The sequence below is a fragment of the Candoia aspera genome, chromosome 2, assembly GCF_035149785.1.
Source record: "Candoia aspera isolate rCanAsp1 chromosome 2, rCanAsp1.hap2, whole genome shotgun sequence".
NCBI classification, from domain to species: domain Eukaryota; kingdom Metazoa; phylum Chordata; class Lepidosauria; order Squamata; family Boidae; genus Candoia; species Candoia aspera.
The window spans coordinates 168,113,313-168,140,388 of record NC_086154.1 but is presented as its reverse complement, the minus strand read 5'-3'; the positions used below and the strand labels follow the sequence as shown (position 1 = coordinate 168,140,388).

At 40.9% G+C, this 27,076-nt stretch overlaps 1 protein-coding gene across 1 annotated transcript; it reads left to right on the top strand.

Moving 5' to 3' along the window:
• The first annotated feature begins 714 nt into the window (after window positions 1-714).
• On the top strand, window positions 715-14,218 carry LOC134490174 (perilipin-3-like). Its single transcript, XM_063293064.1, has 7 exons — window positions 715-792; window positions 3,714-3,909; window positions 5,664-5,746; window positions 6,770-7,031; window positions 9,212-9,417; window positions 11,447-11,575; window positions 13,753-14,218. Exons 1-7 carry the CDS (start codon window positions 715-717, stop codon window positions 14,101-14,103), a joined length of 1,305 nt encoding a protein of 434 aa, XP_063149134.1. The 3' UTR covers window positions 14,104-14,218.
• The last annotated feature ends 12,858 nt before the right edge of the window (window positions 14,219-27,076 follow it).

Genomic DNA, 27,076 nt, shown 5'->3' with positions numbered 1-27,076 from the left:
CTAAATTCACACTAATTCAGAAACGTCACCTTTTTTTCAGTTAGAAATGCTGAACTATAAACAGTTAAGTAATCAGCAAATAGACAGCGTACAGGGATGAGGCAAGCTTCCCCTGTTGAATGTTTGCTGTTCAAGAAGGAAGCAAGCAAGCAAGCAAGCAAGCTCTGTGAAGGCAATCATCAGCAAAACATTCTTTTGCTCAGAAGCCTCATTAGGAATAAGCAACAGGATGGGCCAGTCCTGCTTTTAGCTAAGTCAATTATTCACCTCTAGCAACTCATTTGTTACACCAATTTTTCAATAATGGATGATTTAGGAAGGACCTCAGTCCCTTGGGCTATGCACCTAAATGATTTATAGCACTACAGGGCACAACACTGCAAAGCATGGCGGACGTTTGCTAACATTTTGAACTGCAGAGGAGAATTACCTTATATTTTATTTATTTATTATTCAGATTTAATTACCACCCATCTCCCCCAAAAGAGGGACTCTGGGCAGTTTACCATAAAATCCAGCTCCAACATAAGCATTAAAATCTCAATTTAATGACAGTTCATTAAAATGAACTTCCTCTGTTCATTGCCAGCTTTCTCTCACTAGAGGCAGTAACAGTCTGTGAACTACTTTATCTGTATGAAAGCAATTCCACAGAATTATAATTGATCGTCAGAGCCAGAGAGCTGCAAATGAATCAGAAACTAAATAGTTATCATGGCTATGAGTGACAAGTGCATATACATTCGCTATTACACAGGAGATGCACTTTGCAGATACGGTAAATGGCTTCAGGTATGTTTTAAGACAGGTGGTAAGAAAAGGGGACATACAGAGGTCAAAAGAGAAAATTGCTACCTTTTTTCTAATTTACATACAGTGACCATATTTTCTTGGAAAAAATAAAGGGCAAACCTGAAAAGGGGGCAAATCTGAAAGAAGATCATGAGGATACAAGAATTCAATTATTTCTGTGTATAACTGCTTTACAAAGGAAAATTCAAGAGCAAAATCCAAATACTAAATAATTAAATAAATCTAACGGACAGCATTCTGAAATAGACTGGCTTTATAATAAAGGATATATGATCACTGTGAATTTAAAGCTACTTTTCCAACATCGGGTCTTCTTGATTTTTGCACTCCAGTTCCCATAACTTTTAGCCTGATCATGGGTTGTAAATGGGGTACAGTATAAGATTGCAGCCATTACCTTTCATTGAAGAATACCTGACATAATTACCCTATCTTCCATTCAGCAGTGCAGAACGCTTCTGATTGCTTTTCGCAACAGTCTGTCAATGATAGCCCGCCTCTGCATTCATGGTATATAAGACCCCAGAGGCTGGAAGTAGGTCTATAGTTGGCTTTGAGGTATGTATGAGTATAGGTATAGCTAACTTAAGCTGCTATGTTGTGTCTGAACTGTGGTTTAAAGTTGTATACAAGTCTTTGTTTTTTTAAATATGATTCTGAAAAGCAAAACTGAAACATTTTTGCAAACTGTTAGTCTGACAGCCTTGATAGCTGAATCGAAATTCCTGATTCAGAGGCAGTGAATGCCTCTAGATACTTCTGAATACCAAATGCTGGGGCTTAGGGGAAGAGGTTTATTGTTCTTATGCCCTGCCTTTAGGTTTTGCAAAAATATTTTATTGACTTTTGTCAGATGTAGAATCCTGGCCTCGTGTAGTTTGGATAATGTTATGTTGTGCTATAATGTAACTGCAAAGATCCTGCACAACTTACCTCTGCTATACCTTGAGACAACGGGTACTTCCCCAAAATTTAGTTTAACCAAGCTTCTTAAAAGGGACCCTATCCGGTTTTGCCCCAGTGTTTTTTGTCTTTGGCTTGTTTGCAGAAATCTTTGGCTCCACCTTGAAATGCTGTGACTGAGTTTCTTTTGTTGGCTTTGCTCTGAGAAACCAGCACAGCCACGCCCAACTTTATTGGCCTTCCTTGATTAGGCTAACATAGCTAGCTATGTTTTACATGTTTTAACTGTAATTGTTTAAACTGTTTTATAGTTTAATTGTTGTAAACTGCCCAGAGTCACTTGCTGAGATGAGCGGCTATAGAAATCAAATAAATAAATAAATAGCTGGGGAATTGCAATCGCAAGAACCCCAGGATGACAAATCTCTATTCCTTAGAAGAGCTTTAGTTTCCATCTGTGGAAAGGAAGAAGACATGGTCTTTAAAATTGGAAGGGTGAAGCTGTTTTGGTTTTAGCATTCCTGAACAACTTAGTTAATCTGCATGGAAAATGCCCCTAAGGCAAAGCAGAAATACCAGTTTAGGTTAACCCAGTTATCAACCCAGTATATGCAAGTTTTAGCATTCTCTGTGATTCTTTGCTCTCCCTTTGGGGGAGAGGGGTGGTAATATAAATCTAATAAATAAAAATAAAAAATAGTGGCAAGGGAAGGACCTTTTGGTCATCCACGTTCTGCTGGAGAGAAACTCTACCTGTGCCAGAGTTAACTGACCCCAATAAAGGTATTTCCCAATTTGAGTTTAAAACTGCAATGAAATGCATACACTTGTAAATTATGTACAGAAATGCCACCTATTACTGTGTGGAAAGGAGTTGCATTATATTAAGCTGATCAATATCTCAATCCTGATTCTATAAATAGTTATGTTCTGTTGAGGGTGGCATTCTTGGAAGTGGGTTGTCCCAGAAGTGTGTAGGATCACTGCTTTTTCTTTCCTCCTCTCTATAGATGATAGAGAGCTCTTATCAGAAGCCTGAACTGTTAACTTGTAAATCACAGGTTCATGATCATGTAAAGCTACTTGAATATACAAACCACAGTTAGCTAGTTGGCAAAATGTACAATAATAAACTGTAGCTTATAAACCAAAACCAAGCAAATCACATTACGGTACAGCAAAGCATGTTTTGTGAATTCAGCTGTGCTATAATGGAAGGAAACTCTTTGCCCTCACCTCTAAAGCCATACTCTGAGATCTCTAGATGCCCTCATAGTGTTAATAGATCAAGCTTGGAATAAACATTCCTTAAATTTAGGGTAGGGTTCATTTGTTTAGCTAGCCTTACTTCTACTGCAATAACTGCTTAAATTGTGTGTAATGTAACTGGATGTGTTAGTGAGAAGGTTGAATTGGATCTTGACTCTCTGTAGTGGTGGTTCTTCTTTCTCATCATCATGTCTTCTCCTGGAGAAGAGGCAAAGTCTGTAAGCCCTGAAAAAACAGAACATGAAGACCAGGTAGGTGGACAATTATGCCCTGTTACTGTTCCAGACTGAAAGAAGCAATGGTAGTATCCAAGGGCCAAACTATACATGGGTGGGTAGACCCCAACATGGGTCTTCTGATCTGTATCCTTTTTTTAAAAAATTCAAAGGTACGTCGGCTCCCATTTTAGTCCCAGTAAAGCTATCAAAGAACTTAATAAAATGCCAAGGAAAGCTTTTGTGGCTCTTAAAGAAGACCAACTTGCTGACAGCATTGTTGCATTGGAGGGTTGTGCTGTTTTTAAGTTTATAATAGAAATGTTCTGGCTGAGAAACAATCTAGAGTTCAGCAGTATCAAACTACTATCTACGTGGTTTTACCTACCAGCATGAATCATAGCTCCATTGACAACTCTCTTTCGTGAATAGGTGATCTGATTGGAATTCGGCAATCTAGAGCATCTTCTGGGATCCAGCAAGATGGTGACTCTGTGTTTTCTTGTTTCTTAGTGTGTCATCAGAAGGGTTGCTGATCTGCCATTGGTCAGCTCTACCTATGAGATGGTTTCGTCTACCTATACTTCTGCCAGGAATTCCCATCCAGCTCTCCAAGCAGTCCTTGAGATGGCAGAGGCAGGCATGAAGAACATTGCTACTTCAGCAGCAAGCACTGCAGAGCCTCTTCTGAATATATTTGAACCTCAGAGTAAGTAATTAGTCATAGCTGGTAGGCCCACTCCAAAGTATACAGAACACTATTTCCTTCCATGCCAGGTTTGTCCTTTGGGCTTGGTTTCCCAATGCGTGGCTCTTGAGATGCTGTAAGCCATTGAGTAGGGAATATGGGACTTGTAGTCCAACAGCAACTGGGGATTCTGAAGGTAAGAAAAGGCTGGCTTAGATGCCAAAGGTTCTTTAGGGCAAAGCCTAGGAAGTGAAGCTGAGTTTTCAAAGTTTTTTTCAAACTTAAGACACACTATCTTATCTAAACCCAATATAGTTTTGCCTTCCCTGCACCCAGATATTTCCTCTTTAAGATTCAATTCTAGGCAAGTGTGGGGAGGTGACCAACAGGCTTGCAGCAGCTAGCTACAAATGCACTGACTGCTTGGCACATCACACTAATTCAAGATGTAATTTTCTTTATAGTTCAATATAATATATGAATCAGTAACTTATTTAGTAGACCATGGTTATGTAAGCCATGGCTTGGCATGATGTGTGGAGCCAGCCACTGAACAGCTTTTTGTCCACATCTTCCAAGAGTCTTCCTCTCCCACTTCAACAAATACCTGAACAGCGAAATAGCTGATCTGAATCAGCATTAAGCCTATGTGTATATCTTGCAATTTAGCTAGAAATCCAAGAGAAACTAGAGCTTTTCCTATGTTGAGTTCTCGAAAGTAGAGAACTTACCTAGAATTAAGGTCCTCTTGAACTGCCCAGCAGATGAACTAGGTTTAAGATCTTTCACTGAGTGTGAATATCTCCTTTCTGGTGTGTGAATATCTCCTTTGGGAAAGAACTGAAGTATTTGAGGCTACAGGTTGCTCTCTGACTTAATGAGGGTGCTAGAAATTTTATCATGTATTTATGTCTATCCTTTGTAGCACAGAAAGAAAGAACCCTCAAAACAATTTTTTTCAAATAGGTTTTGCCATTTTGCAAACTTTTTGATGAGCCATCAAGTCTTACAAACTGCAGTAAGCGAGGTAGGCAGTCTGATTCTGTATAGGACATCTTTTTAGGAGCTTTCTAAGAATGATCTTCTGAAATGTAAGCTTTGATATTGAGATAATCCTGGTTGGTCTCCTTCAGTTCATTCACTGGGATCCATATTTAGCAGACTATGCATTTGGGGATGGAACCAAGCCTAAGAGAATTTAGGGAGAGATGTTTAAAATTTAAAAGGACAAGTGAAGTTTACTGAGGAAGTTACATGGTATCATAGAAAGCCTACATTTATGAGCTTTCCTTGCGGGGGGAAAGGAGTATGAAGAAAGGGAAATCCCATAGGAAAAAGGGAAACACCTAAAATTACCAATTTTCCAATCAAGGGAAAGCTGCATCTTTTCTAATGCAGCTAGTGGTCAAGAGGATATAAGAAGCAAAGCTGCATTTAAAAGAAAGAACAATGGCTTCAGGGTAAGCAAACTCAAATAGTATGCATGGAGGAGGGCGTGCACACAGCCCCCCTTCCCTTTTGATGTGCTATTTGTGTTTATCCATATGAGAGTGAATTTTCTGACACCTAAATGAATACATAGCAATGTAGTCTCACTTTCATGTGATCACTTCCCTTTACTGTCATGGCAGTGTGGCACAAAATATTTGCTTTTTGGATTGCTAAGTAGCAATAAACCCCAAATACAGGAAACTTTTCCTAAACACAACATCCAATTGTGGACCATAACTGGGCATCTTATAAGTGATCAAACTGTTCTTTAATATTATTTACAGTTGCTGCAGCGAATAACTATGCCTGTAGGAGTCTTGACAAGCTACAAGAGACATTTCCTGTTATGCATCAGACAGTGGGAGAGGTAATCACTTGACCTTATCTTCCTTAATATGCTACCAATCTGGGTAGACTCATGAAAGCAACATGTGGTATTCTAGATTTCACTGAACTACAATTCCCAACATCCCTGGGACATGTGATGTGAAGGATGCTGGGCACTGTAATTCAGCAAAACTTGGAAGGCCACGAATTGCCTACCTCTGCTGTAAACAGTACAAGAGGTAAGCAATCAGCTTCATAAGCCTGGCTTTCAGACACAGTTGCTATCATCAGATGCTGTACCTGCCAGGCCATGTTGAAATGCCAACCAGCCTTTCCTTCCTGTGAAAAGGAAGCATATTCTCACTCTTTTCTCCCTCCTCCTTTAAATCCTTTGTTTTCCAAATTTTGTGACTAGCAGGGCTCCTCCAGCAAGCATTTTGTAATGTTCTTGGTGCTTTCTAAAAATGCAAAACAGCTCCTCAAGTTTGGTGGGTTTTATTGTAGTACTAGCCTATTAGCAATTTGAAAGCATGCAAATGTGGGTAGATAAATAGTTACCACTTCAGCGGGAAGGTAACAGCATTCCATGACTCTCATGCTGGCCACGTGACCACGGATGTGTCTTCGGACAACATTGGCTCTTCTGCCATGAAACAGAGATGAGCACCGCCCCCTAGTGTCAGACACGGCTAAATGGGAACCTTTACCTTTACCTAGCCTATTAGCAGTGTAATTGAGTTCTAGATTTAGAAACCATTTAGTAGGATTTGGGGCTATATGGCACATATATGAACGTTTGTTCTTTGATATTTTTGTTTCCTTGCTTACCCCAAGCCATTTCTCAGTACATTCCTCAGTAATGGTCCTTTTGTGCATATTTGTTGTTGTTGTTGTTAAAAAAATAATTGCTGCAGAAAAAACAAATGTAGCAAATCTAATCCAAATTAGACTCGAGAACTAGAAATAACCCAAATTTTTATATGTGCTGGTCCTTGGTTCTGTTGATTTTCACCATTCTTCAGCTGTGATATCTTCTGTTCTTGGATTTTTTTTTCTTCCCCAGGTAGTCTCAAATACCAAAGACCTTATTACCAGTGTCAAGGATTCTGCTTATACCAAAGTCACCAAAGCAAAGGATATTGTGTCAAACATGATAGATGTAGCCATTGAATCTGCCATGGAAAGCATGGAGGAGGTGAAGAGTGCTGTGAACACTGTGACGAAAGTTGGTGTGGGGCAGATGGTGGCCAGTGGTGTTGATAAGGTGATAGAAAAATCTGAGGACTTACTAGAGCACTTTCTCCCAATCACAGATGAAGAGTTAGGTAAGAACACGCATCTCCCTCTTGGTTATCCATGTTCTAGTGAGTTGGACCTCTAAATACCTATTCCTTAGATAAAGCCTAAACCCCTAAAGGGTACTGGGCTGGGAAAAGTGTAGACCAGAGGTTCTCAGCCTTGGGAACTTTAAGATGTATGAATTTCAACACCCAGAATTCTCCAGCCACCATGGCTGGCTAGGGAATTCTGGGAGTTGAAGTCCACACATCTTAAAGTTCTCAAGGTTGAGAAACACTGGTGTAGACCAAGAATATGGTATCTGGCATAATGAAGCTATAAAATATTGGAAATATGTCAGAAGTAAGCACTGGGAGATATACTCAACAGACTACTTGTTTATAAAAATTATAGGTAGAATATAATATTTTTAGCTCGTTTTTCTTAAAATTGGGAGCTTTTAATTTTGGTAAGGAAAAACCCTTGCCTGGAGAGCCCTTGCTGGTCAGTGAGTATGCTAAACCATAAGGATGTTTGCTTGGTTTTGACTTAGGATGATATGTGAAGCCAGCTATTGTGACTTATTCAACAAACCACAATTGACCATGGCTTAACCCAAGCCCAATGGGTGTGATCCTAGTCAGTACAGAGGAACTGAATGATCTCACTTAGGATAAAGCTGCTGAATTATATTGCATCCTCAGAAGAAGATAGGTCTTTCTCCCAAATCACCTGCAGTCTAGAGCATTGATAGGAAGTAGAGAGAATGGACAGGGGAGAAGATGCAAAGTTGTAAGAGAAGCTGGGTGCTCTCAGTCAGTTGTACGAAGACCAATGGGAAAAGCTAGAGGTGTGGAAAAATTAACTTCATTGCAGAATAGAAGAACTAAGTAAGTATTCTAAGAATCAGTTCCAGGCATACAATTCTTTCATATGCTCCTGAACAAATTTCATTTTAAGACTTTTTTTAAAATTAAGTTACAGTCTAGCAAACCAATTACAGGCCTACCATTCTTACAATTTTTCTTCTAAATCCCTCCTCCTCGTTTGTTCCTCTTTCCAACTGACCCTCCTCCTTACAGCTGATTTTATTTCTGAGTCACATGCAAAGATAAAGTTGAAGGCTAGGTGAAAGGTTATCTGTAACTTCTAATACCTTGCTGTGATTGTGGGAGCACAGGATTTATTTAACATATCTGTATTCAACTTTTCAGACTATTACTGTCTCCTAATGCAATGTAAATGAAAGACATGGGCATGTCTGCCCCTTTAAACAAACAAAACAAAAAATAGCTGCTAGAGAAGGAGAGTGGAGGGGAAAGGGGGAGAGAGTTCTTCAGAGCCAAAATAAAATAGTAGTCCTCATGTAGATCAGGCCCGGCTGATTTCCCTCTGCTGGTGTTCTTGAGCAGGAGAAATAGTTGGCCTTTTTCCTTGGTCCAATGAGTAAGAGCAGAGGGTTCTGCCCTTTCAGTCTAGAATGTTGGGATTTGCAAGTTCAACAAATCTGAAAAGTACAAGGCCAGGACAGGTTGGTGTAAGGTCACCAAAAATGAAATACTTTGCTCCACTCTGTCTCTAGAGAGATCACCCTTAAGCAGTGTTTCTCAACCTTGGCAACTTTAAGATGTATGGACCCAAACTCTCAGAATTCCCCAGCCAGCATGCCGGCTAGGGAATTCTGGGAGTTGGAGTTCACACATCTTAAAGTTGCCAAGGTTGAGAAACACTACCCTGAAGTGTTGCAGATGACTGATGTGGAGCCTGGTGCAGATTTATGAAATGTGCATGTTGCACTCTGCCAGTGTGTGTTTCACAAATCCTAATTGAGTTTCACATGACCTGCCAAGCCATGGACCTTGTTTTTACGTGCCATCGAGGCTGGGTTAACACAACATACTATGCTAAAAACCTAGTATGGCTTTGTGCAGGGGCAGGGAAGAGGAGCTTCCCGGGCCCTTTTTTGTGGCTCCTGACCATAATTGCTTGCAGTGAAAAGTACCTGAAAATTATAGTATATGCCCTAAAATAGCCACTTCTCTCCCCCAGTTGTTAACTATTGTAACAATGGGGGAGAGGGGTTGAAGCCCATTTTAGTTATAAGTGTAGCCAAGATTTCCCAGAAGCTTAATCAAGAGGGATTTGTTTGAGGAATAAAGTGGCTACTATTGACATCAGTTCTGGTGCTGCAAGAGGGGGACATTTTTGATCTAGTTGTTTTGTTTAGCTGCCATTGCAGCCTCGGCCAGCCTTGAAGGCTCTGGAGTAGCCCCTCTTGAGAAGCAGAGAGAAGAGCAAAGCTACTACATGCGTCTGGGTTCCTTGTCAACCAAGCTCCGTAGCCGAGCCTATCAGCATTCCCTGGCAAAGGTGCAGTTGATCAAGCAAAGTGCACAGCAGGCATTGTTCCAGCTTGAACAGATCATTTACTTGGTAAGAAACTGAGGTATTCCATGTTGTGCTTGGGAAATGACAGAGGGTGAATAGCTGGACCTTGGGGGAGAGAAAGCATCCTTGTTGGAGCATGTAAGATAATGAATGGTCCCTTTAGCAAACAGTCCAAGTAGCTGAGCCCAGGGAGATTGATTCAGCCAAGGACTGGAGCCAGAAAGCTTCCATAGAGTAACTTACAGGTTCACAGGTCTGTTAGTGAAGAAACTGACACACAACGTACATAGCAAAACTCTTAAAATATATTGGGCTGATGATGAATGATGGTTAGTTATCTAACTCTAATAACTACCCCTTTGTAGGAACATGTCTATGTTCAAATGCTCGGGTCCTGTTCTACCTTTAGTGTCCAGTAAAAGGCTAATGAACTGCCTGATTCAATTGTTGAGTAGATTTGGGTTTGAATTCAATTGCTGAATTCAGTTGTTGAGTGGATTTGGGTTTGCTCTAAAAAAAAGAGGGTTTTGCACAATATATGATATGTTAAAGATAACCAGGTAGTCTGCCAGCTGTGCCCCTTTTCAGAATTTTGCACTGTCTCTCTCACACACACTTCCTACTCTTGCTCAACCATCTACCTATAGCAGTGTTTCCTAACCTTGGCAACTTTGAAGATGTGTGGACTTCAACTCCCAGCCAGCATGGCCATCGTTAAGAATTCTAGAAATTGAAGTCCACACATCACAAAGTTCCGAAGGTTGTGAAACACTGACCTACATCTTCCATTGACCAGGTTCAGAATGCATTAGGTTGTGCCTATATTTTATTCTTAAGGGGGAAAATATGAATATTTTCTGTATTCTAGCAAACCTGCTAATGTTTTGTACATAGGTACTTCCTTCTTGACTTCACATGGGTTCAAGATTTTCATTAGTATATAGGATAATCTACATCAGCCTTCCCCAATTTGGTGCCTGCTAGATTGCAATTCTAGAGCATCATCTCCACTTGGCATGGCTATTTTGGATATGAAGCAAGAAAATGAATCTTATGATTTTGGAATTGCATTTTGATTGCAGAAAGTGCCCTCCTTTTGAACAAGAAGCCTTACAACAATATTTAGTGCAGTGACTTAAAAGTATGCTCTGTTCCTCAGTGAGTGCAGCAGAGTAATCACCAGGAAGAATGAATGGCAAATCCAGGCAGGTGACATTTTGATTAAGAAAGCAATGCTGAAAATGAGTTCAGTCTTGTTTGTTAATCTAACTCCAGCATAATTGGCTGCTTGGAACTCTTCATGCAACCTTAATATATCCTGATGTTTTGAGTTCTGTGCTGTGTCCCATTTGGCTTCTACGAGTAGAGTTGGAGTATTGTTAGAAGCTTTGGAAGGGCTCCTCCAAAAATGGTTGAATACATTTTCCAGCTTTTCCAATCTGGCCATGTCTGGGAGATGATGAGAGATGTGGTAGAGCATACTTGTAGGATACCAAGTTGAGGCTGTTTTTGTGTATTCCACTACTGTAAAGAAAGGTATTCTAAGAGACCTTAGGTTAGTGGAAGGAAATCTCTGACCCCGGGTGAGATGGATGCCTTAAACCTCTGCAAGGCTTGAGGCTCCAATCTCTTCCTTTAGTCCTCTTCCCAAATGTAAAAAAAGTCCCCAAAACATTGGCCATACCTTTTCTGTTCGTGTTAGAGCACCACTAGCAATGCCCTCTGAGGATCCCAGGCCAAAACAGGGACCCTGCTTATTAATGCTAATGTCACAGCCTGCGGCAGTTTTGTAGTGAAGAAAAATGCACAGCTGATGGTACGCTTTGCACAGATCATGTACAAAGGTAGTGTAGTGCTTCCTGAATAAACTTGATTAAGACATTTTTGCTGTGCCGATTGCGACAAAATGCTGGATAACTGTTTGAAGGTAATCTGAGTACAGCAGGGAATGAATAGTTCTGGCCAGTAAGATGAAGCTGTGGTTATGGTGCCAAACGCAACACTAGACTTGCAGTGCATGATATATAGATATAGATATATAGATATATATATTTTTTTTTTTACTTTATTGTAGCTGAAATATACGAAGGAGATGTTGGATCAGAAAGTTCACCAAGGTCAAGAAAAAGTGTACCAGATGTGGAAGGAATGGTACAAAAGTCAACCTGAGCAGGGTCAGAGCAGTGAAGCAAGTCAGGCAGAGGTAGGTATGTCAGCATGACAATGCTACATCTTTTGAAGGTACAAGAAAATAGGGAAGGGCCTTCGCTCAGTGAAGACGCAAATATTATTTTGTGCCTGATGCTCCACAACTCACCCTTTATCTCCAAGTAAACTTTGGAGACCCATTGCTAATCACCTAAACAAATACTAAGCAAGAAGAGCTGATATCATGTCCCTCTGTTAAACAATTTCCTATACGGTACTTCTAAGCAATCGTTCGGGCTCTTTGCCACAGCCCTGTTTCAGTGCCTTCCACCCATCTGTGAACCAGCAGAAAAGGGTAGATTTTGCTATGTCCATTACCAGTCTCCATCACCTCTGTTCTAGCTCGCCACTGAAGGATAATGACATAATGTCCGTTGCAGGAAACCTGCCTTGCGCTCCCCTCCCACTCCCCCATGTCCCTAGGAAGTGGCAAACACATCTGCTAGTCACAGTACTGCTATGATTTGCAATGGTTTCGATAGATGGCTGGGCCCACTCCTCCTCTTCACCTGCCAACTCCCCCAGCTGGGGAATCACCTGCCCAAGCTAGGAGAGGAGGCAGGAGACTGGCAAGAAGAGGCTCTTTAGCTGTCAAGTCTGATCTTACAGCTCCATGAGACTGAAGATCTGGGGGCTTTGGAAGAATCACCTCCCCTCTTGTCTTGCCACCCTCTCCCAGCCCTGGCACTGATCCCTGGGCTGAGAGAAGTGGAGGAGAAGGGGAGAACTGGTGCCAGAGAACAGTTGCACAGTACCATAGAGTGTCTCTTCCAGTGCACCATGCACAGCCCCATCCAGAACTTATCTGTTAGTTGGGCTGTGTCTAAGATAAGTCTTCAGGCTGGGGATTGGCCTAGGCACCTGGTGGGTGTAGAGGCTGAGAGTCCAGTTTGAAAACCCTCTTCCCAAATCAGAGTGGCCTTTGACGACAATGCCCAGAGGTTGGAGGGGAGGGCGCCTGCCTACACTATCTTATGGTGGCCAATAGGAACTGGGCTGATCCCATGCCCTAGGGGACATATGACTGTGACATCAAGAGAATGGTTAGTGAAGTATGTCACATTATATTGTTGGCAAAAAATATGTTGAGATTAGAGAAAACACTGTTTTAACACAGGAACAGCTTCAGACTGCCTCAGTAATGGGCTGGGGATGAGTTGAAGACATGGTTGTGAAGACATAGCAGAAAAAATGGTTGTTGGGGGTATCTATGTTAGATACCCCCAACAACAGTTAGATGCAAATGAGGATTTGGTCAAGGACAGGAAGCTATATGAGCTTCCTGGAAAGAGCCATAGTTATTTGATTCATGTAGCATACTAAGCCATATTCTAACCATTATTCAACAAGCCAGGACATGTCACTCATAAACTATGGTTTATCAGCTATAATGTACGCCACCCAGAGTCATATTCTGTGAGATGGGTGACTGTATAAATTTGTTAAATAAATAAATGGTTAGGGTTGCAAAACATAGATATGAATTATTGTTTAGTGTGGCTTAATATGTTAGTAATTCAGCCACTAGAGCTAGTTTGTTGTAATAGTTAAGGCACCGGGCTAGAAACCTGGAGACTGGGAGTTCTAGTCCCACCTTGGGCACAAAGCCAGTTGGGTGACTTTCGGCAGTCACTCTCTCGCAGCCCTAGGAAGCAGGCAAGGGCAAACCACTTCTGAAAAAACTTGCCAAGAAAACTGCAGGAAGTTGTCCAGGCAGCCTCTGAGAATCATACACGATTGAACAGATTTTTTTTAAAAAGCCATAATGCCTTGACAGTGGTCTGTGGCTTGCCATACTGGGTAAACCTAGCCAATTATAGTTTTTTCAGTAAACCATTATTAAACCATGTCTTTATGCAAAATTTAAACCCAGTCACTAAAAGAAAGATTTGATGTTTTTCTCAAGATGTATGAAAAAGCCCAGATGAAATGCTGGCTCAAAGATCCTTTTCAGAACACACACAAAATTATATGAGAAAGAAAAGGAGGGAACATTTGAATTCTGTCACCTCCAGATGGCATGTACTGTATGACTGAAATCAAGGGAGCAACAATAAACAATGGTGCCTCCATGCATAAGCCAGAGTACTCATTTGCCCTGAATATCTCTGTCTCCCTTCAGATAATCTCATATATAATGAACATTGCAGTTAACATCTTTTTTTATAACAGATGGAATCCCATGCCCTAGCCACATCCCACAACGTTGCACAGCAGATGCAGGAGGTCTGCCAGAAACTCTTGGCTAACATGCAGGGCCTTCCTGAACATCTTCAACAAAAAGTCCAAAAGGCTCAGTATGATTTGAAAGAGCTACAAGCTGTCATCTCTAGTGCCACATCCTTCCAGGAGCTTCCCAGTGGTGTCCTGAAAGAGACCTCAGAGAAGATTAACCAAGCCCAGGAGGCTATGTATGAAGTCATGGAATATGTAACTAAAAGCACTCCTCTGTCATGGGTAGTTGGACCCTTTTCTCCTGTTGAATCTTCGGCAGGAGAATCCATGAAACAGGAAAATGCATAAAGTATGTTAGCTCTTTACTATCAAAAATGAATATTGAGGAGATCTAGTGTCTTCATCAGAGATAATTTATATAAATTCCTTGGACAAGACTTAGGTGGCAGTGCTCTTAGAGAATGGGTGAGAAACTAGCAAATGGGTGGACCTGCTTTAATTATTAACCACTTCCATAATATGCATGATACTTTTAATATTATATAGTTGTAAGTGTACTTTATGTTGACTACTAGTCAAAGACTCAACTGTATAACTTAAGATTTCTAATACCTATAGAAATCTAAGGGTTTAATACATGAGAGGCATTTGCACATTGTATTTACACAAATAAAACTGCAATCAAAAAGCTATGGAACAGTGGTGGTCAATGTAGCGTGTCGTAAGTGGAAGCTTGAACTAGCTGGTTCTAGTGTTTGATCTGGTCCCTAACCGTTTGCGGCCATCGTTATAGGACAGGAATTGGCTTTCCAACTATTGATGAGTTCGTGGATCATGCTAAGCCTTAATATGGTTTGGTTGATTTTGGCTTAAATATGATAGGTGAAGCTAGCTATTATAATTTAGTAACTAAAGTATATGGGTTAATGTGATATGTGAACCGAGCTGATCTATATTTGTTTGTTTTGATTTTTGGCAGCTGGCCTTCGTAACAGCAGGTTGCTTGCCTCCTTTTGATTCCCTGGCACAAAGGTTTTGGATGGCCTTTTCTTCTCCCCCAAACATTAATGGTTTTACAAACATTAGCCATTTTGTGAGTCCATTAATCAGCTTTGTATTCAATTCCTAGAGATTGCAACTTGTCATCACATCCCATTTCAGCCTTAAGGAATGCACAGTGTGCTGTTTGATCCATTCTTCCATGCAATTTCAGAAGAAGCCTCTTAAAGGATCAGTTTCTCTGTGTGTGTATGCAAGATCATCAAAAACCCAACTGCCCAAAAATAGTTCAATTCATTTTTTACAAATGTTTACTGGAGTCATGCAGTCTAGAGTCAACCTTTATAAAGATTTGCCTCCTACTGGACCCAACACTTCTGAGCAACTTTCATCCAGCCTCTGAACATCCCCTTTTAGAAAAGATTGTTGAGAAGATGGTCAGATTACTGCTTCAGAGGATCCCAGAGGAAACCCTTTACGGTGAAGTTTCAGATTGGAATATAGCAGAGACAGCATTTGTCACACTTGTTGATAACCTCTGGTAGAATCAGCACAGGGGTGGTACAACCATTCTGGTTCTCCCTAATCTCTCAGCAGCTTTCAGTACTATCAAACGTTGTATTCTTCTGGATCTTCTATGGGGATTAAGAGTACAAGACGTGGTGTGATGGTTCTCCATTCTCTGTGATTGGCTTCAGTAGGTGCTGGCAGGGGGAGAGGTTGAGTCAGAGATCCCTGATGGTGCAGTGCCTCAGGGCTTAATACTCTGTCACACACATCCATTTAGCATCAGCATGAGGCTGCTGGATGAACTTATTTGTCAGTTTGGGGTCAGGTACCATCAGTATGCTGATCATACCCAATTAATACATCTTTACCCTGGGTTGACCAGATGATGCTGTCAAGCTTTTGCTCCAGTGTCTGGATGTTATGTGAGTATGGATGGGGAGAAACAGGCTCAAGCTCAACCCTGACAAGGTTCTGGGTATTTGGACCACCCAGCTCTGGAAATTTCACCTTTAGTACTGAATGGGGTTGCAGTGCCCCCTTCAGGACGTGTGTGCAATTTCAGGGCCTTGTTGAGCACAGTTCCTGTAGAGGAGCAGGTGGCAAACTGTGGCCCAGAAGGCCTTTGCACAAATTTGCCTAGTGTGCCAATTGTACCCATAACTAGACCTAGAGGTCCCCAGCACAGTTACTCATGCTTTGGTCACCTCATGTTTGGATTATTGCACTGGGTTCTCCACGGGGCTGCTCTTAAAGACTACTAGGAAGCTGCAGTTGATCCAGAACACAGCAGCATGGGCAGTTATGCGCATACCACATTGCCTCATGAGCTGTAGTTCTAGGTGCTGGTTATAAGTCCCATCATGGCACAGAGCTTGGTTATTTAAAAGACCACCGGGGCAGAGTTAGCGTGTTTCAGGTTCTATCAATAAGGCTGTCATCTGAATAGACCCAGAAAGCAGGCCTTCTCTGCCCTCTCCAGAGGGCAATGTTCTCCCAGAAATTCATATGGTCCCCGCCCTGATCCAATTTAAATGAGCCCTTAAAATCTGACTCCTCCCCCAGCCTTGGGCAAGAGCAATTGGTAAACCTTGTGTGGGATGTTTCTTTGGGTGGTTTGGGTTTTCTTTGTCTGGATATTTGTTTTGTAGGATCTTACTCTCTCTGGGCATTGAAGAAGAACTCTCTTTTTCCCAGGTTCTAAATTGAAAAAAGGCCCTCAGAACAATGGTACTGCAGTGGGGAAAAAACTTTGTTGCCATCATCAACATGCTGGGGTGATCCCAGGGAAAAGTTTATGTCCAGCTGATGTTAATTTTTGTTAATGTTCAAATACCTGCAGAATATATCTGAGCAAAAACCTAATTTGAATTCCAGATAAATCCTACTGTTTTGCATATGCTTTTAAAAGACAAAAACAATTCTAGTACATAAACAGGTGCAAGGATTTTTAGTGAACTGCCAGTCCTTGCAACACAGAGAGATGGATTAGGTTCGGTCTCTGACAGCACTCTGCCCCGTCACTGGCAACGCTACAGAGCAAGTTACAGTCCAGAGTAATTAGGAGGACCAAATGGTGGGCTGTCATCTGAAGACCAGATCTGGCTTTTGAAAGAACCAGAATTCCTTGCCTAGCACACTTTCCATTGCCTCCCCTTCAGCCATGAAGTAATGAAGGCATGTCTATCTCCAATGTCAGGACTCTAGACCTCTAAGAGAGTTCGTTCTTTGAGCAGGAGAGCAAAGCTTGCGAGGGATGGGTAGGAGACAGGCTTATACCAGAACAAGTTATCTAAGGGGCTACCTACAATAGGCTGCCTTGCTTTGATAGTTGGTATACTTAGAAGGAATATTTGTGAAATTCCATTCCTGGAAGATACCCATCAGATTACCGAGACAGATTGCAAACAGAGGGCTTTCCTTGCTTTAAAAAAATTGAAAGGACATATTGCATTCACAAAGCTTGACTTCAAGGTCAAACACCAAACATGGAGTTGTTACTTAAACCAGCTACTGCCCAGCTAGAGTCCCTTTCATTCTCTGTTGTCTGGTATAGGGTAATGTGTTGTGCTATTATATGCCCATCCATATGAAAGAAAATTAATTGAAAAAGAAAAATGCCTGGAAATCTGTACCATAACCAAAACCTCTCAAGAAAGTCAGACCAGATTGTTTGAATGTCCTTGCCTGTCAATAAAGATAAATCCAAGTTTTGACAAACAGTGCATATCAGCATCCATTGCTGCAAGTTATGTGTAACTTTATCCTTCCAAAGTGGGACAATAACTATTTTCATTCCACTGGACATCATAAACAAAGGATCCATAATTCTTGATGCTTTTATAAATTCCAAATATTAGGGAATATTGCCAGCTAATCCTGTGATTCTCTGTCCCAAAGGCCACAATAATAAAGCATTCTATTATGAGAATTACTAAATAAACACTACTGTAAACTTTGGTCATTTTTTCTTATTCTCCCTCATTTTTAATTTACTTCAAATGTCATGGTTACCATGGCATCCTTATTTAACTGGGTGCCTTCCAGCTTTGTTCTAATGGGTGGCTCCCACAGCCCCAGTGTGGTTGGGACTTTGACACTATAGGCTTTTACACAGGTGTATGCATTTCAGAAGTTCAAAAGAGCAGATGAGCCATTGAAAAGCTTATGCCAGTTGCTCTGCTTAAGGAAAAGGTACGGCCCAGGAAGATTCCATGGCTCTGATAAACCTTATACAGATATACTTTTGCTACATCTCCCATTGTTTTATGAAGACCTAGCAATCAGTGATGTAAATGGAAAGAGTTGCAAATGGCAGTGCCAGTTTGGAAAGCTCATCCTTGTGTTCTTAATACAAATGTTATACCCCATTGTGGCTAGAATTCCTGTACACAAATGTATCATGGAAGGGTCTATTGAAGGCACCCCAGTTTTCTTTCTCCTGGGGTCCTTTTCCTAACTAGGCATGCCTGCCAGAGTCTGTCTAGTGCACAAGGAGTCAGTTTGACTGAAAAAGGGAACAATTTCTGCATTCAGTGTTTTTGACTTCTTGCCTTAATTAGAATATTTCATTTGAACAAAGCAGGAGCAAATGACATAATACTACTATGAAAATATACTTTATCCTTGTCTACATCCTATTCCAGTAGAAAGTCAATAACAATTATATTAATACATTTAGGAAACTACTGTGATCTAGAGCTGAATCTCAAAGAGGAGAGAGAGGCTGTTTCCCAAATGCTTGTTCTGATGGAAGGCAAGTCTGGAAAGAAGGTAAACAGAAACTAAAGTGCTTTGTCATCTAAATGACAGCTCTTCAAATATTGCCCTTTTTATTGCATTTTCTTCAAGTTAAACGTAATCATCCCCCTTCATTGTTCCTCACTGGATAAGATCACCAGTTCCATCTCAATTTTTCTTAGGCCTCCCATATTTGGGGGCAGGCCATTTCCTTCCTTCCTTCCTTCCTTCCTTCCTTCCTTCCTTCCTTCCTTCCTTCCAATTTGTATACCACCCAACTCTAGGTGGTTCTTTCCCACCCCTTCAACTAATCCTTGATTCAATTTTCAATGTTTTCTAGAAAGCAATATACTCAGATTTCTAAACCTTTTTTTTTTAATGACAAAACAGATTTGTAGTAGAGAATTCAGATTTATCTCTGTGGAGTCCTTGGTGCTCTCTGAGCCTTGTTGTTTTCTTGCAGACATTTCATTGCCAGACTAGGCAACACCTTCAGTGCGAGCTGAAGCACAGCTTGCACTGAAGATGTTGCCTAGTCTGGCAATGAAACGTCTGCATGAAAACAACAAGGCTCAGAGCACCAAGGACTCCACAGTTCAACCCTGAGCTACAGATATTCACTTCAATTAGATTTATCTCTTGCCAGCTTACATCCTACCTTTTCAGAAAGGAATATTACTCCAGGGAAGTCTGGGGAGTAGTCTTACCAATTGCTCAGATCTACTTGGCTTCAAAAAAAGAAATACGTATATTAGCAAACATCAAAATTTATACTCTGTCAACAGTATTTTTTGCTTTATATACCCAATGAAGCTGGGTGTTACGTTTCCTGAAAGTCTGTTGTATCACATTCAAAAGACCTTGATAATTGAAGTGATATTTGAGTAATTTCCTTGTTTATTTGCCAGGGTAACACCCCAACTGAAAATCACAAAAGGAAGTACAGGTACACGTACTAGTTTTGAAAAGGAGAAGAGCAAAGAGAAAAATAGGCATAAAAGTTTTATTCACATGTACTCACATGCATGGAAAGGAAAGAAGAGAGACAAGATGTCATTTCTGAAGATAGCTAATTTAATAAATGTGGTAATTTGCTCAGTAATAGGGAAAGCCCTTTGGTCTCATGCACTGCAGAGCCTTCTGCTGGTCTCAGTTGGTAATATTTTTCAACAACTCCACCCTCCTTGTCTATCTTCATGAATATGACAGATGATAGATGGACAGATAAATAAGTAGACAGACATGCAACCTTCTACTTCCACTTGGAATTTCAGTAAAAGGAAAATGTTTAAACCCAAATTCTGCTCACGGAATAAATCAGTACCTACCTCATCTTTTTAATTCACTCATCCTAACTTTTTAACGCACTCATGTTTTTAAACAATTGCTTTTTACAGATGAGCACAGAATTCGTCCTGTCCTTTTGCTTCTATGTCTCAGATTGCCTTTGAAGTCATAAACACAATGTCAGCAAAACAAATGAAAGCATACGCCCTGCTAACCCTAATGCAATCTACTGAACTCTACATTTAAAAAATTGTTTGCTTTTATTCCCTAGAGTAACATGGCATAGCATCTAACAATGATGTCCAAAGTGGATTGGGGAAAAAAAAAGCACACTGCAAAGACAAACAGAAAACAGTGTACCTTCATATTAATTGATCTTAATAAACATTTGTGACCAGGCAGATGCTTTAGGGATAGAGTGGAACACTATTGCATTACTTCCTTGAAGCTTTTGGAAGATCCCTGTAGACCCAATAACTGAAAAAAATCAAATAATTTAAATTGCATATATTCTTTCTCCATTCATTTTTGTTCTCCATTCATTTCTGTTCCCATCCTGTTTTCTTAGTGTCCGTTTTAGATTTGAAGCCCATTCTTCGTAAACTACCAAGCACATGGGTGGAGATAGAACAACATAAATATGACAGAAGTTACAGAATATAATAGGCTTGTGAAAAAAAAAAACATTGTGGTGTAATGGTTAAAGTGCTGTATTATTATTATTATTATTATTATTATTATTAATGTGCCATCAAATCATTTTCAACTCCTAGCAACCACATAGATAGATCTTCTCCAGGAAAATCTATCCCTAACTTTTTTTTTCAATTTATTTATAAGATCTATAAACCACCTTATAAGCCTCCAAGCTACTGTATACAAGACAAACATAGTACAAAGAACAATATAATTAAAAATAATAAAACAATATAAATAATGCTAAGGAAAGGGCAGACTGGTTTAGAAAATAAGCAACTTTGAAATGTTCATTTACAACAGTAAATCAATAGCAATTCAGACAACTGCAGTGGAATATATCATATTCTGAAATGAAACCAAGACAATAATTTATAATGCACCTATTTGCTTATTATTATTATTATTATTATTATTATTATTAATTGAATTAACTTTATAAGATGTTGCCCAATGGATGCATTTCCATATTGACCTTCAAGCATTTGGAGCTCTATTTCCCCCTTACTACAGGGATGGCCTATGGGGATGATTATTTACCCTAGCTAATTATTTCATGAACATCAGCAAGATTTAATGCCCTACCTTATATGCTAACCGAGGGGAGATAGAACACTATTTACTACAACCTGTATGTCCTAACAGCCAGGAACCACGCTGAGACAAGGAATAGGTCTCTAGTGCTTTATTACTGCTACATTAGACAGAAAATCCTAACAAACTGAAGAAGCGTGGGAAAAACCCAGACAGATAAACCCCAAAGGTTAAGGCGGGTCTGATCTGTGTCTCTTTGAATGGCTGCTCAACTCCTCAGTACTACGCATGCGTTTTCCCCCCTGGATAGGGGCCCCCTCCTGCTCACCATCAGTGCTCATGACACTGTATGCCATTCCAATCCAATTCTGGAGACTCTGAGTGACTTCCAAAATAATGCAAGAATTACTATAAAATCACAATGAAACAAACAAACAAACAAACAGTGCCAAAGCATGCAGGCTCATACAGGAGGATTCCCCTTATCACAAATGAACTCCTAAAGTTCTCTAGAATAACCCGTCTTTGTGGCTTTCTGAAAAACCAGAGGGATGGGAGTCAGTCTAATCTCAAGAGGGATGCTGGTCCGGAAAAGGGGGCCATGACTGAGAAGGCTGGTTGTCATGGTCCCTGGAAATGCCTTTCCTTAACAGAAGGAACCTGGAGAGTGTACACCTTCACAATCTTATTGGGTCAGCAGAAGAAGTCACTGGGAGAAGGCAGTCTCCTAGTTATTCAAGTCCTAGGGCATATAGAGTTTTAATAATGGCATCTAGCATCTTGAATTGCACCCAATCACTTACAAATCTTTGAATTGGACACAGGCTTCGTGTTCTAAGAGTTCGTTCCATCTACAAGACATTTGAGTTGATGGGGACTGACAGACATCTCCCATCACCTTACAACAGTTTCTTCCCAAAATCTTGAAGGGTAATTTCTACACTGAATATCATTCAGTTTGGGCAGGCAAATGTATTACTGTAGACACTTCCTGGGAAACACTGGGGGGATCATATCTGGCGGCTGCTGCACTGCCAACTGCTGCACTGGAACAGCCTATGTCAGATGTCCAAGTGCCCTTCAATATAGCTAAGATGGAATTCAGTAAGGGCTGATCTGCAGGCTCTGTAATTTGCGGAATTGAATTTGCATCTCCTGGTGGTGTATTTGAATCTTCAGTGATGCGGACTGGTTGTCTGTCTAGTTGCCTGTCTTTGAGGGATGTTGGAGATGAACTCACATTAGTACTGCTTTTGCAGCCTTCTGTATATGGCACAGAGACCAAGTCAATTAGTGGGGCAGCTGTCTTGTGTACTGTGGTTAAAGTTTGCATCAGATCCCCTGATTTCATCGATAAATCTTCCTGTTCGCAGGGCTCTAAAGGTGTCCATTACTTCTGCCTCCAGGGGTTCAGCTGCAACCTGTCCTCCTCTCTCTGCCTGAAATTCCTTATCTGAATAAGCTTCTCCCAAGGACAGGGCTGGTTTGTTATCTTTGCAACTGGCTGCAGCTGCAGCATCGACTCCTTGATTCTCATTAAAAGTGCTGGCAGCATCTTGATGTAGGGACTCAAACAGTGGGGAGATCTGTGTCTCACAAAATACATGCCTTGGAGATATTAGGAAAGTGGTCCGCATAGGCTTCATTTTAAAAAGCATACTTGGAATTATAGACTGCTGGAATGTCAGGAGGATTTGCTTACAACCCATCTTACTGGAAGCCACTCCACCCAATGTAAGTCAATTGCATAGTAATGACATTGAAGTAACTGACTTAGGGAATAAGGTACCGCTTTCTTTGAACCCCACCATCCTCTGTTGAGTCTGTTAAGGGTGATTTGTAGATAAATCTGGTGAGTTTGTTTTACAGTTGTTTTGATTTTCAACCCTTCCATGTCTCAAAAGTTAAAGGGCAGGGTTTGGGGGGGGGGGCTGTCCCTTTTCTCAGTAGATTCAATTACAGAATAGAGTCTTTACTTTGGGTTCCAACATCTTGATCATTTCTGGACTCAGAGCTTTCTGCTTCCGCAGTTTGAGTTAATTTATTGTAGAAGGACCAAGTAAATACATCAAAGGACTCTTTCAATGAATCCACTTTTACTTTTATTTCTTGCCTAGACACAATATCTGTAGTCTCATTTTTAGAAATCTCTCCCTGACAACTTTTTGTAGTAAATGCTGCAACTGAACATGCTGCAGGTGCTTCAGAGGAGAAAACTGTTATCTAGGGGACCCAGGGAATTAAGATCCCTGCTATTGTAAGTGGGATAGTCTACTACCCTTTCATCTTGTGAGTCCCAATTCAACACATCATACCTATTTGAAGTGTACCCAGGGCTTGGTTTATTCATAAGGTTAATGCTGGTGGATTCCATGAGGTCATCTATTTTTTGTTGCTTGGATGGTTTAAGCAAAATCTGCATGCTAGAATACATTCTTTGTCATTTCTTCCTCTTTCCCATGGTGTAATCTTCTCTTGATGGTAAATATAAATTGTTCTCACCCAGTCTGTAGATAAAATAGTTTGGAAATTAGTCATAGGGACCAGCAATTAATAAAAAATTAGTCTGATAATATAGAAGCAAAAATAAAAATTTGCCAGAGCACTCTAGTAGCTAGATGTTTTTACTTCACCTTGTTGGGGACTTTCTGTGCAAACTGACGATCTATCCCTAACCTGTTCTTTCAAGTCTCTCAACGGTGCACTCATTGCCACTGTAACTGAGCCCATCCACCTTGCTGCTGGTCATCCTCTTCTCCTCTTTCCTTCCACCTTTCCCAGCATTAGGGCCTTTTCCAGAGAGCTGGGTCTTCACATCATGTGTCCAAAGTAGGATAAATTGAGGCTGGCCATTTGTGCCTCAAGTGAGAACTCTGGGTTGATTTGTTCGATAATCCATTGGTTTGTTTTCTTGGCTGTCCATGATATTCTCAGTGCTGGATTAGGAGTGGGGACACCCAAGTTCTAGTCCATCCTTAGGCATGGAAGTCATTTGGGTGATCCTGGGCCAGTCATACTCTCTCTCCGTCCCCAAACAGTGTCAGGCTCTGTGACAAACTGGCTGAAGAAAATAGTCCTTAGGCAAGTGCACAACAAACAAATGGCCTTGCAATGGTGGAACAAGTGCTTAAAAGAAAAAAAAAATTGGTGAAATGTGACTTAGATTTGCTTCTACAAAGAGCTTCTCCGTGAAGGCAACTTGACTTCCAGCCTTGTCCAGTGACCTCTGCAGAAATACTGATGGATGCAGAAGCCCATCCTAACTTTTCCAAATGTCAGGGGACAATACCCAAGGGCCTGCAAAGCAGAGCAGAATGAAACAATGTGTTCTCTTGATCCTCAGAAGTGAAGGGGTCATGTTGCCTTACAAAACAGCTTTGAGGGAGTCTTTGCTCAAAGCTTCATAAAATGAAGCACCACTTCAAAGATTTTCATAGTCATATTATGTAGCGAAGAATTATCTGAAGAAGCGCTGGGTAGGATTTATATCTTTCTTACACAGGTATGCTTTCTTAGACAGGTATACAATTCACCACCAGGTTGATGTAAAGAATGTATTTGATTGTATCAACTCCCAGGTAAATATGGGGCAGGTGCATCTCTTTGTACTGTGTCTTCAAATCACCTCTTGGGGTGACACAGAATTAGGCCTCCCCTCTGATGTCACCTGTCTTATGGAATAACTTTTCCTCTGATATGTCCCAAGCTCTACCCTGATGTGTTTTAAGCACCTTTTAAAAAACCACTTATTTTATATTGGTCTCCCTAATTATAATCTCATCTTTTTTTACTTTAAATTGTTTTAATTCTGAAATGTTCTAAAACACTTTGGTTGTGCTTTTGTTTTGTTTTGTGGATATGCAGTGAGAAGTGGTTCTGTAAGTACTTTTATGAAATAAATAATAAATGTTTGCAAAGGGGAGTAAATGTTACTTGCTAAAGATTCAACTTAAAAAGCTAGTACTACTGATTAACCTTCAGCAAAGGATCGTTACCTTGTCATGGTGCTGGAGCCTGAGCACCTCAATGATGCCATGAGCTAAACCGTGAAGGGCCACCCAAGACGGGAAGGTCATGACAGAGAGGTCAGACTAAATGCGATCCCTGGGGAAGGTAATGGCAACCCACCCCAGTATTCTTGCCATGAAAACTAAATGGATCAGTACAACCAGAGATATGTCGGTATACCATCGGAAGATGAGACCCCCAGGTCGGAAGATGGTCAAAATGCTACTGGGGAGGAACAGAGGATAAGTTCAACTAGCCCCAGACGTGATGACGCAGCTAGCTCAAAGCCGAAAGGACGGTTAGCGGCCGACGGTGCTGGTGGTGAATGGTGAATCCGATGTTCTAAGGATCAACATGCCATTGGAACCTGGAATGTAAGATCTATGAGCCAGGGCAAATTGAAGGTGGTTATTGGTGAGATGTCAAGATTAAAGATAGACACTTTGGGCATCAGCGAACTGAAATGGACTGGAATGGGCCACTTCACATCAAATGACCACCAGATCTACTACTGTGGACAAGAGGACCACAGAAGAAATGGAGTAGCCTTCATAATTAATAGTAAAGTGGCTAAAGCAGTGCTTGGATACAATCCAAAAAACGATAGAATGATCTCAATTCGAATTCAGGGCAAGCCACCTAACATCACAGTGATCCAAATATACGCCCCAACCACAGATGCTGAAGAAGCTGAAGTAGAGCAGTTCTATGAGGATCTGCAGCACCTACTGGACAACACGCCTAAAAGAGATGTTATTTTCATCACAGGAGACTGGAATGCTAAGGTGGGCAGTCAAATGGCACCTGGAATTACAGGTAAGCATGGCCTGGGAGAACAAAATGAAGCAGGACATAGGCTGATAGAATTTTGCCAAGACAACTCACTCTGCATAACAAACACTCTCTTCCAACAACCTAAGAGACGGCTTTATACATGGACTTCACCAGATGGACAACACCAAAATCAGATTGACTACATCCTTTGCAGCCAAAGGTGGCGGTCATCTATACAGTCGGTAAAAACAAGACCTGGAGCTGACTGTAGTTCTGATCACGAACTTCTTCTTGCACAATTTAGGATCAGACTAAAGAGATTAGGGAAGACCCACAGATCAGCTAGATATGAGCTCACTAATATCCCTCAGGAATATGCAGTGGAGGTAAAGAATAGATTTAAGGGACTGGACTTAGTAGATAGGGTCCCGGAAGAACTCTGGACAGAGGTTCGCAACATTGTTCAGGAGGCGGCAACAAAATACATCCCAAAGAAAGAGAACACCAAGAAGGCAAAGTGGCTGTCTGCTGAGACACTAGAAGTAGCCCAAGAAAGAAGGAAAGCAAAAGGCAACAGTGATAGGGGGAGATATGGCAAATTAAATGCAAAATTCCAGAGGTTAGCCAGAAGAGATAAGGAATTATTTTTAAACAAGCAATGTGCGGAAGTGGAAGAAGACAATAGAATAGGAAGGACAAGAGACCTCTTCCAGAAAATTAGAAACATTGGAGGTAAATTCCAGGCAAAAATGGGTATGATCAAAAACAAAGATGGCAAGGACTAACAGAAGAAGAAGAGATCAAGAAAAGGTGGCAAGAATATACGGAAGATCTGTATAGGAAGGATAACAATATCGGGGATAGCTTTGACGGTGTGGTCAGTGAGCTAGAGCCAGACATCCTGAAGAGTGAGGTTGAATGGGCCTTAAGAAGCATTGCTAATAACAAGGCAGCAGGAGACGACGGCATCCCAGCTGAACTGTTCAAAATCTTGCGAGATGCTGCTGTCAAGGTAATGCATGCTATATGCCAGCAAATTTGAAAAAAACAGGAATGGCCATCAGATTGGAAAAAATTAACTTACATCCCCATACCAAAAAAGGGAAACACTAAAGAATGTTCAAACTATCGAACAGTGGCACTCATTTCACATGCCAGTAAGGTAATGCTCAAGATCCTGCAAGGTAGACTTCAGCAATTCATGGAGCGAGAATTGCCAGATGTACAAGCTGGGTTTAGAAAAGGCAGAGGAACTAGAGACCAAATTGCCAATATC

Excerpts from the sequence above, each read along its gene's own strand:
- LOC134490174 (XM_063293064.1), top strand. The coding sequence starts at position 715 with ATGGCTATGAGTGACAAGTGCATATACATTCGCTATTACACAGGAGAT. Across the intron at positions 3,910-5,663 it reads GAATATATTTGAACCTCAGA|TTGCTGCAGCGAATAACTAT; the intron begins GTAAGTAATTAG and ends TATTATTTACAG. Across the intron at positions 9,418-11,446 it reads TTGAACAGATCATTTACTTG|CTGAAATATACGAAGGAGAT; the intron begins GTAAGAAACTGA and ends ACTTTATTGTAG.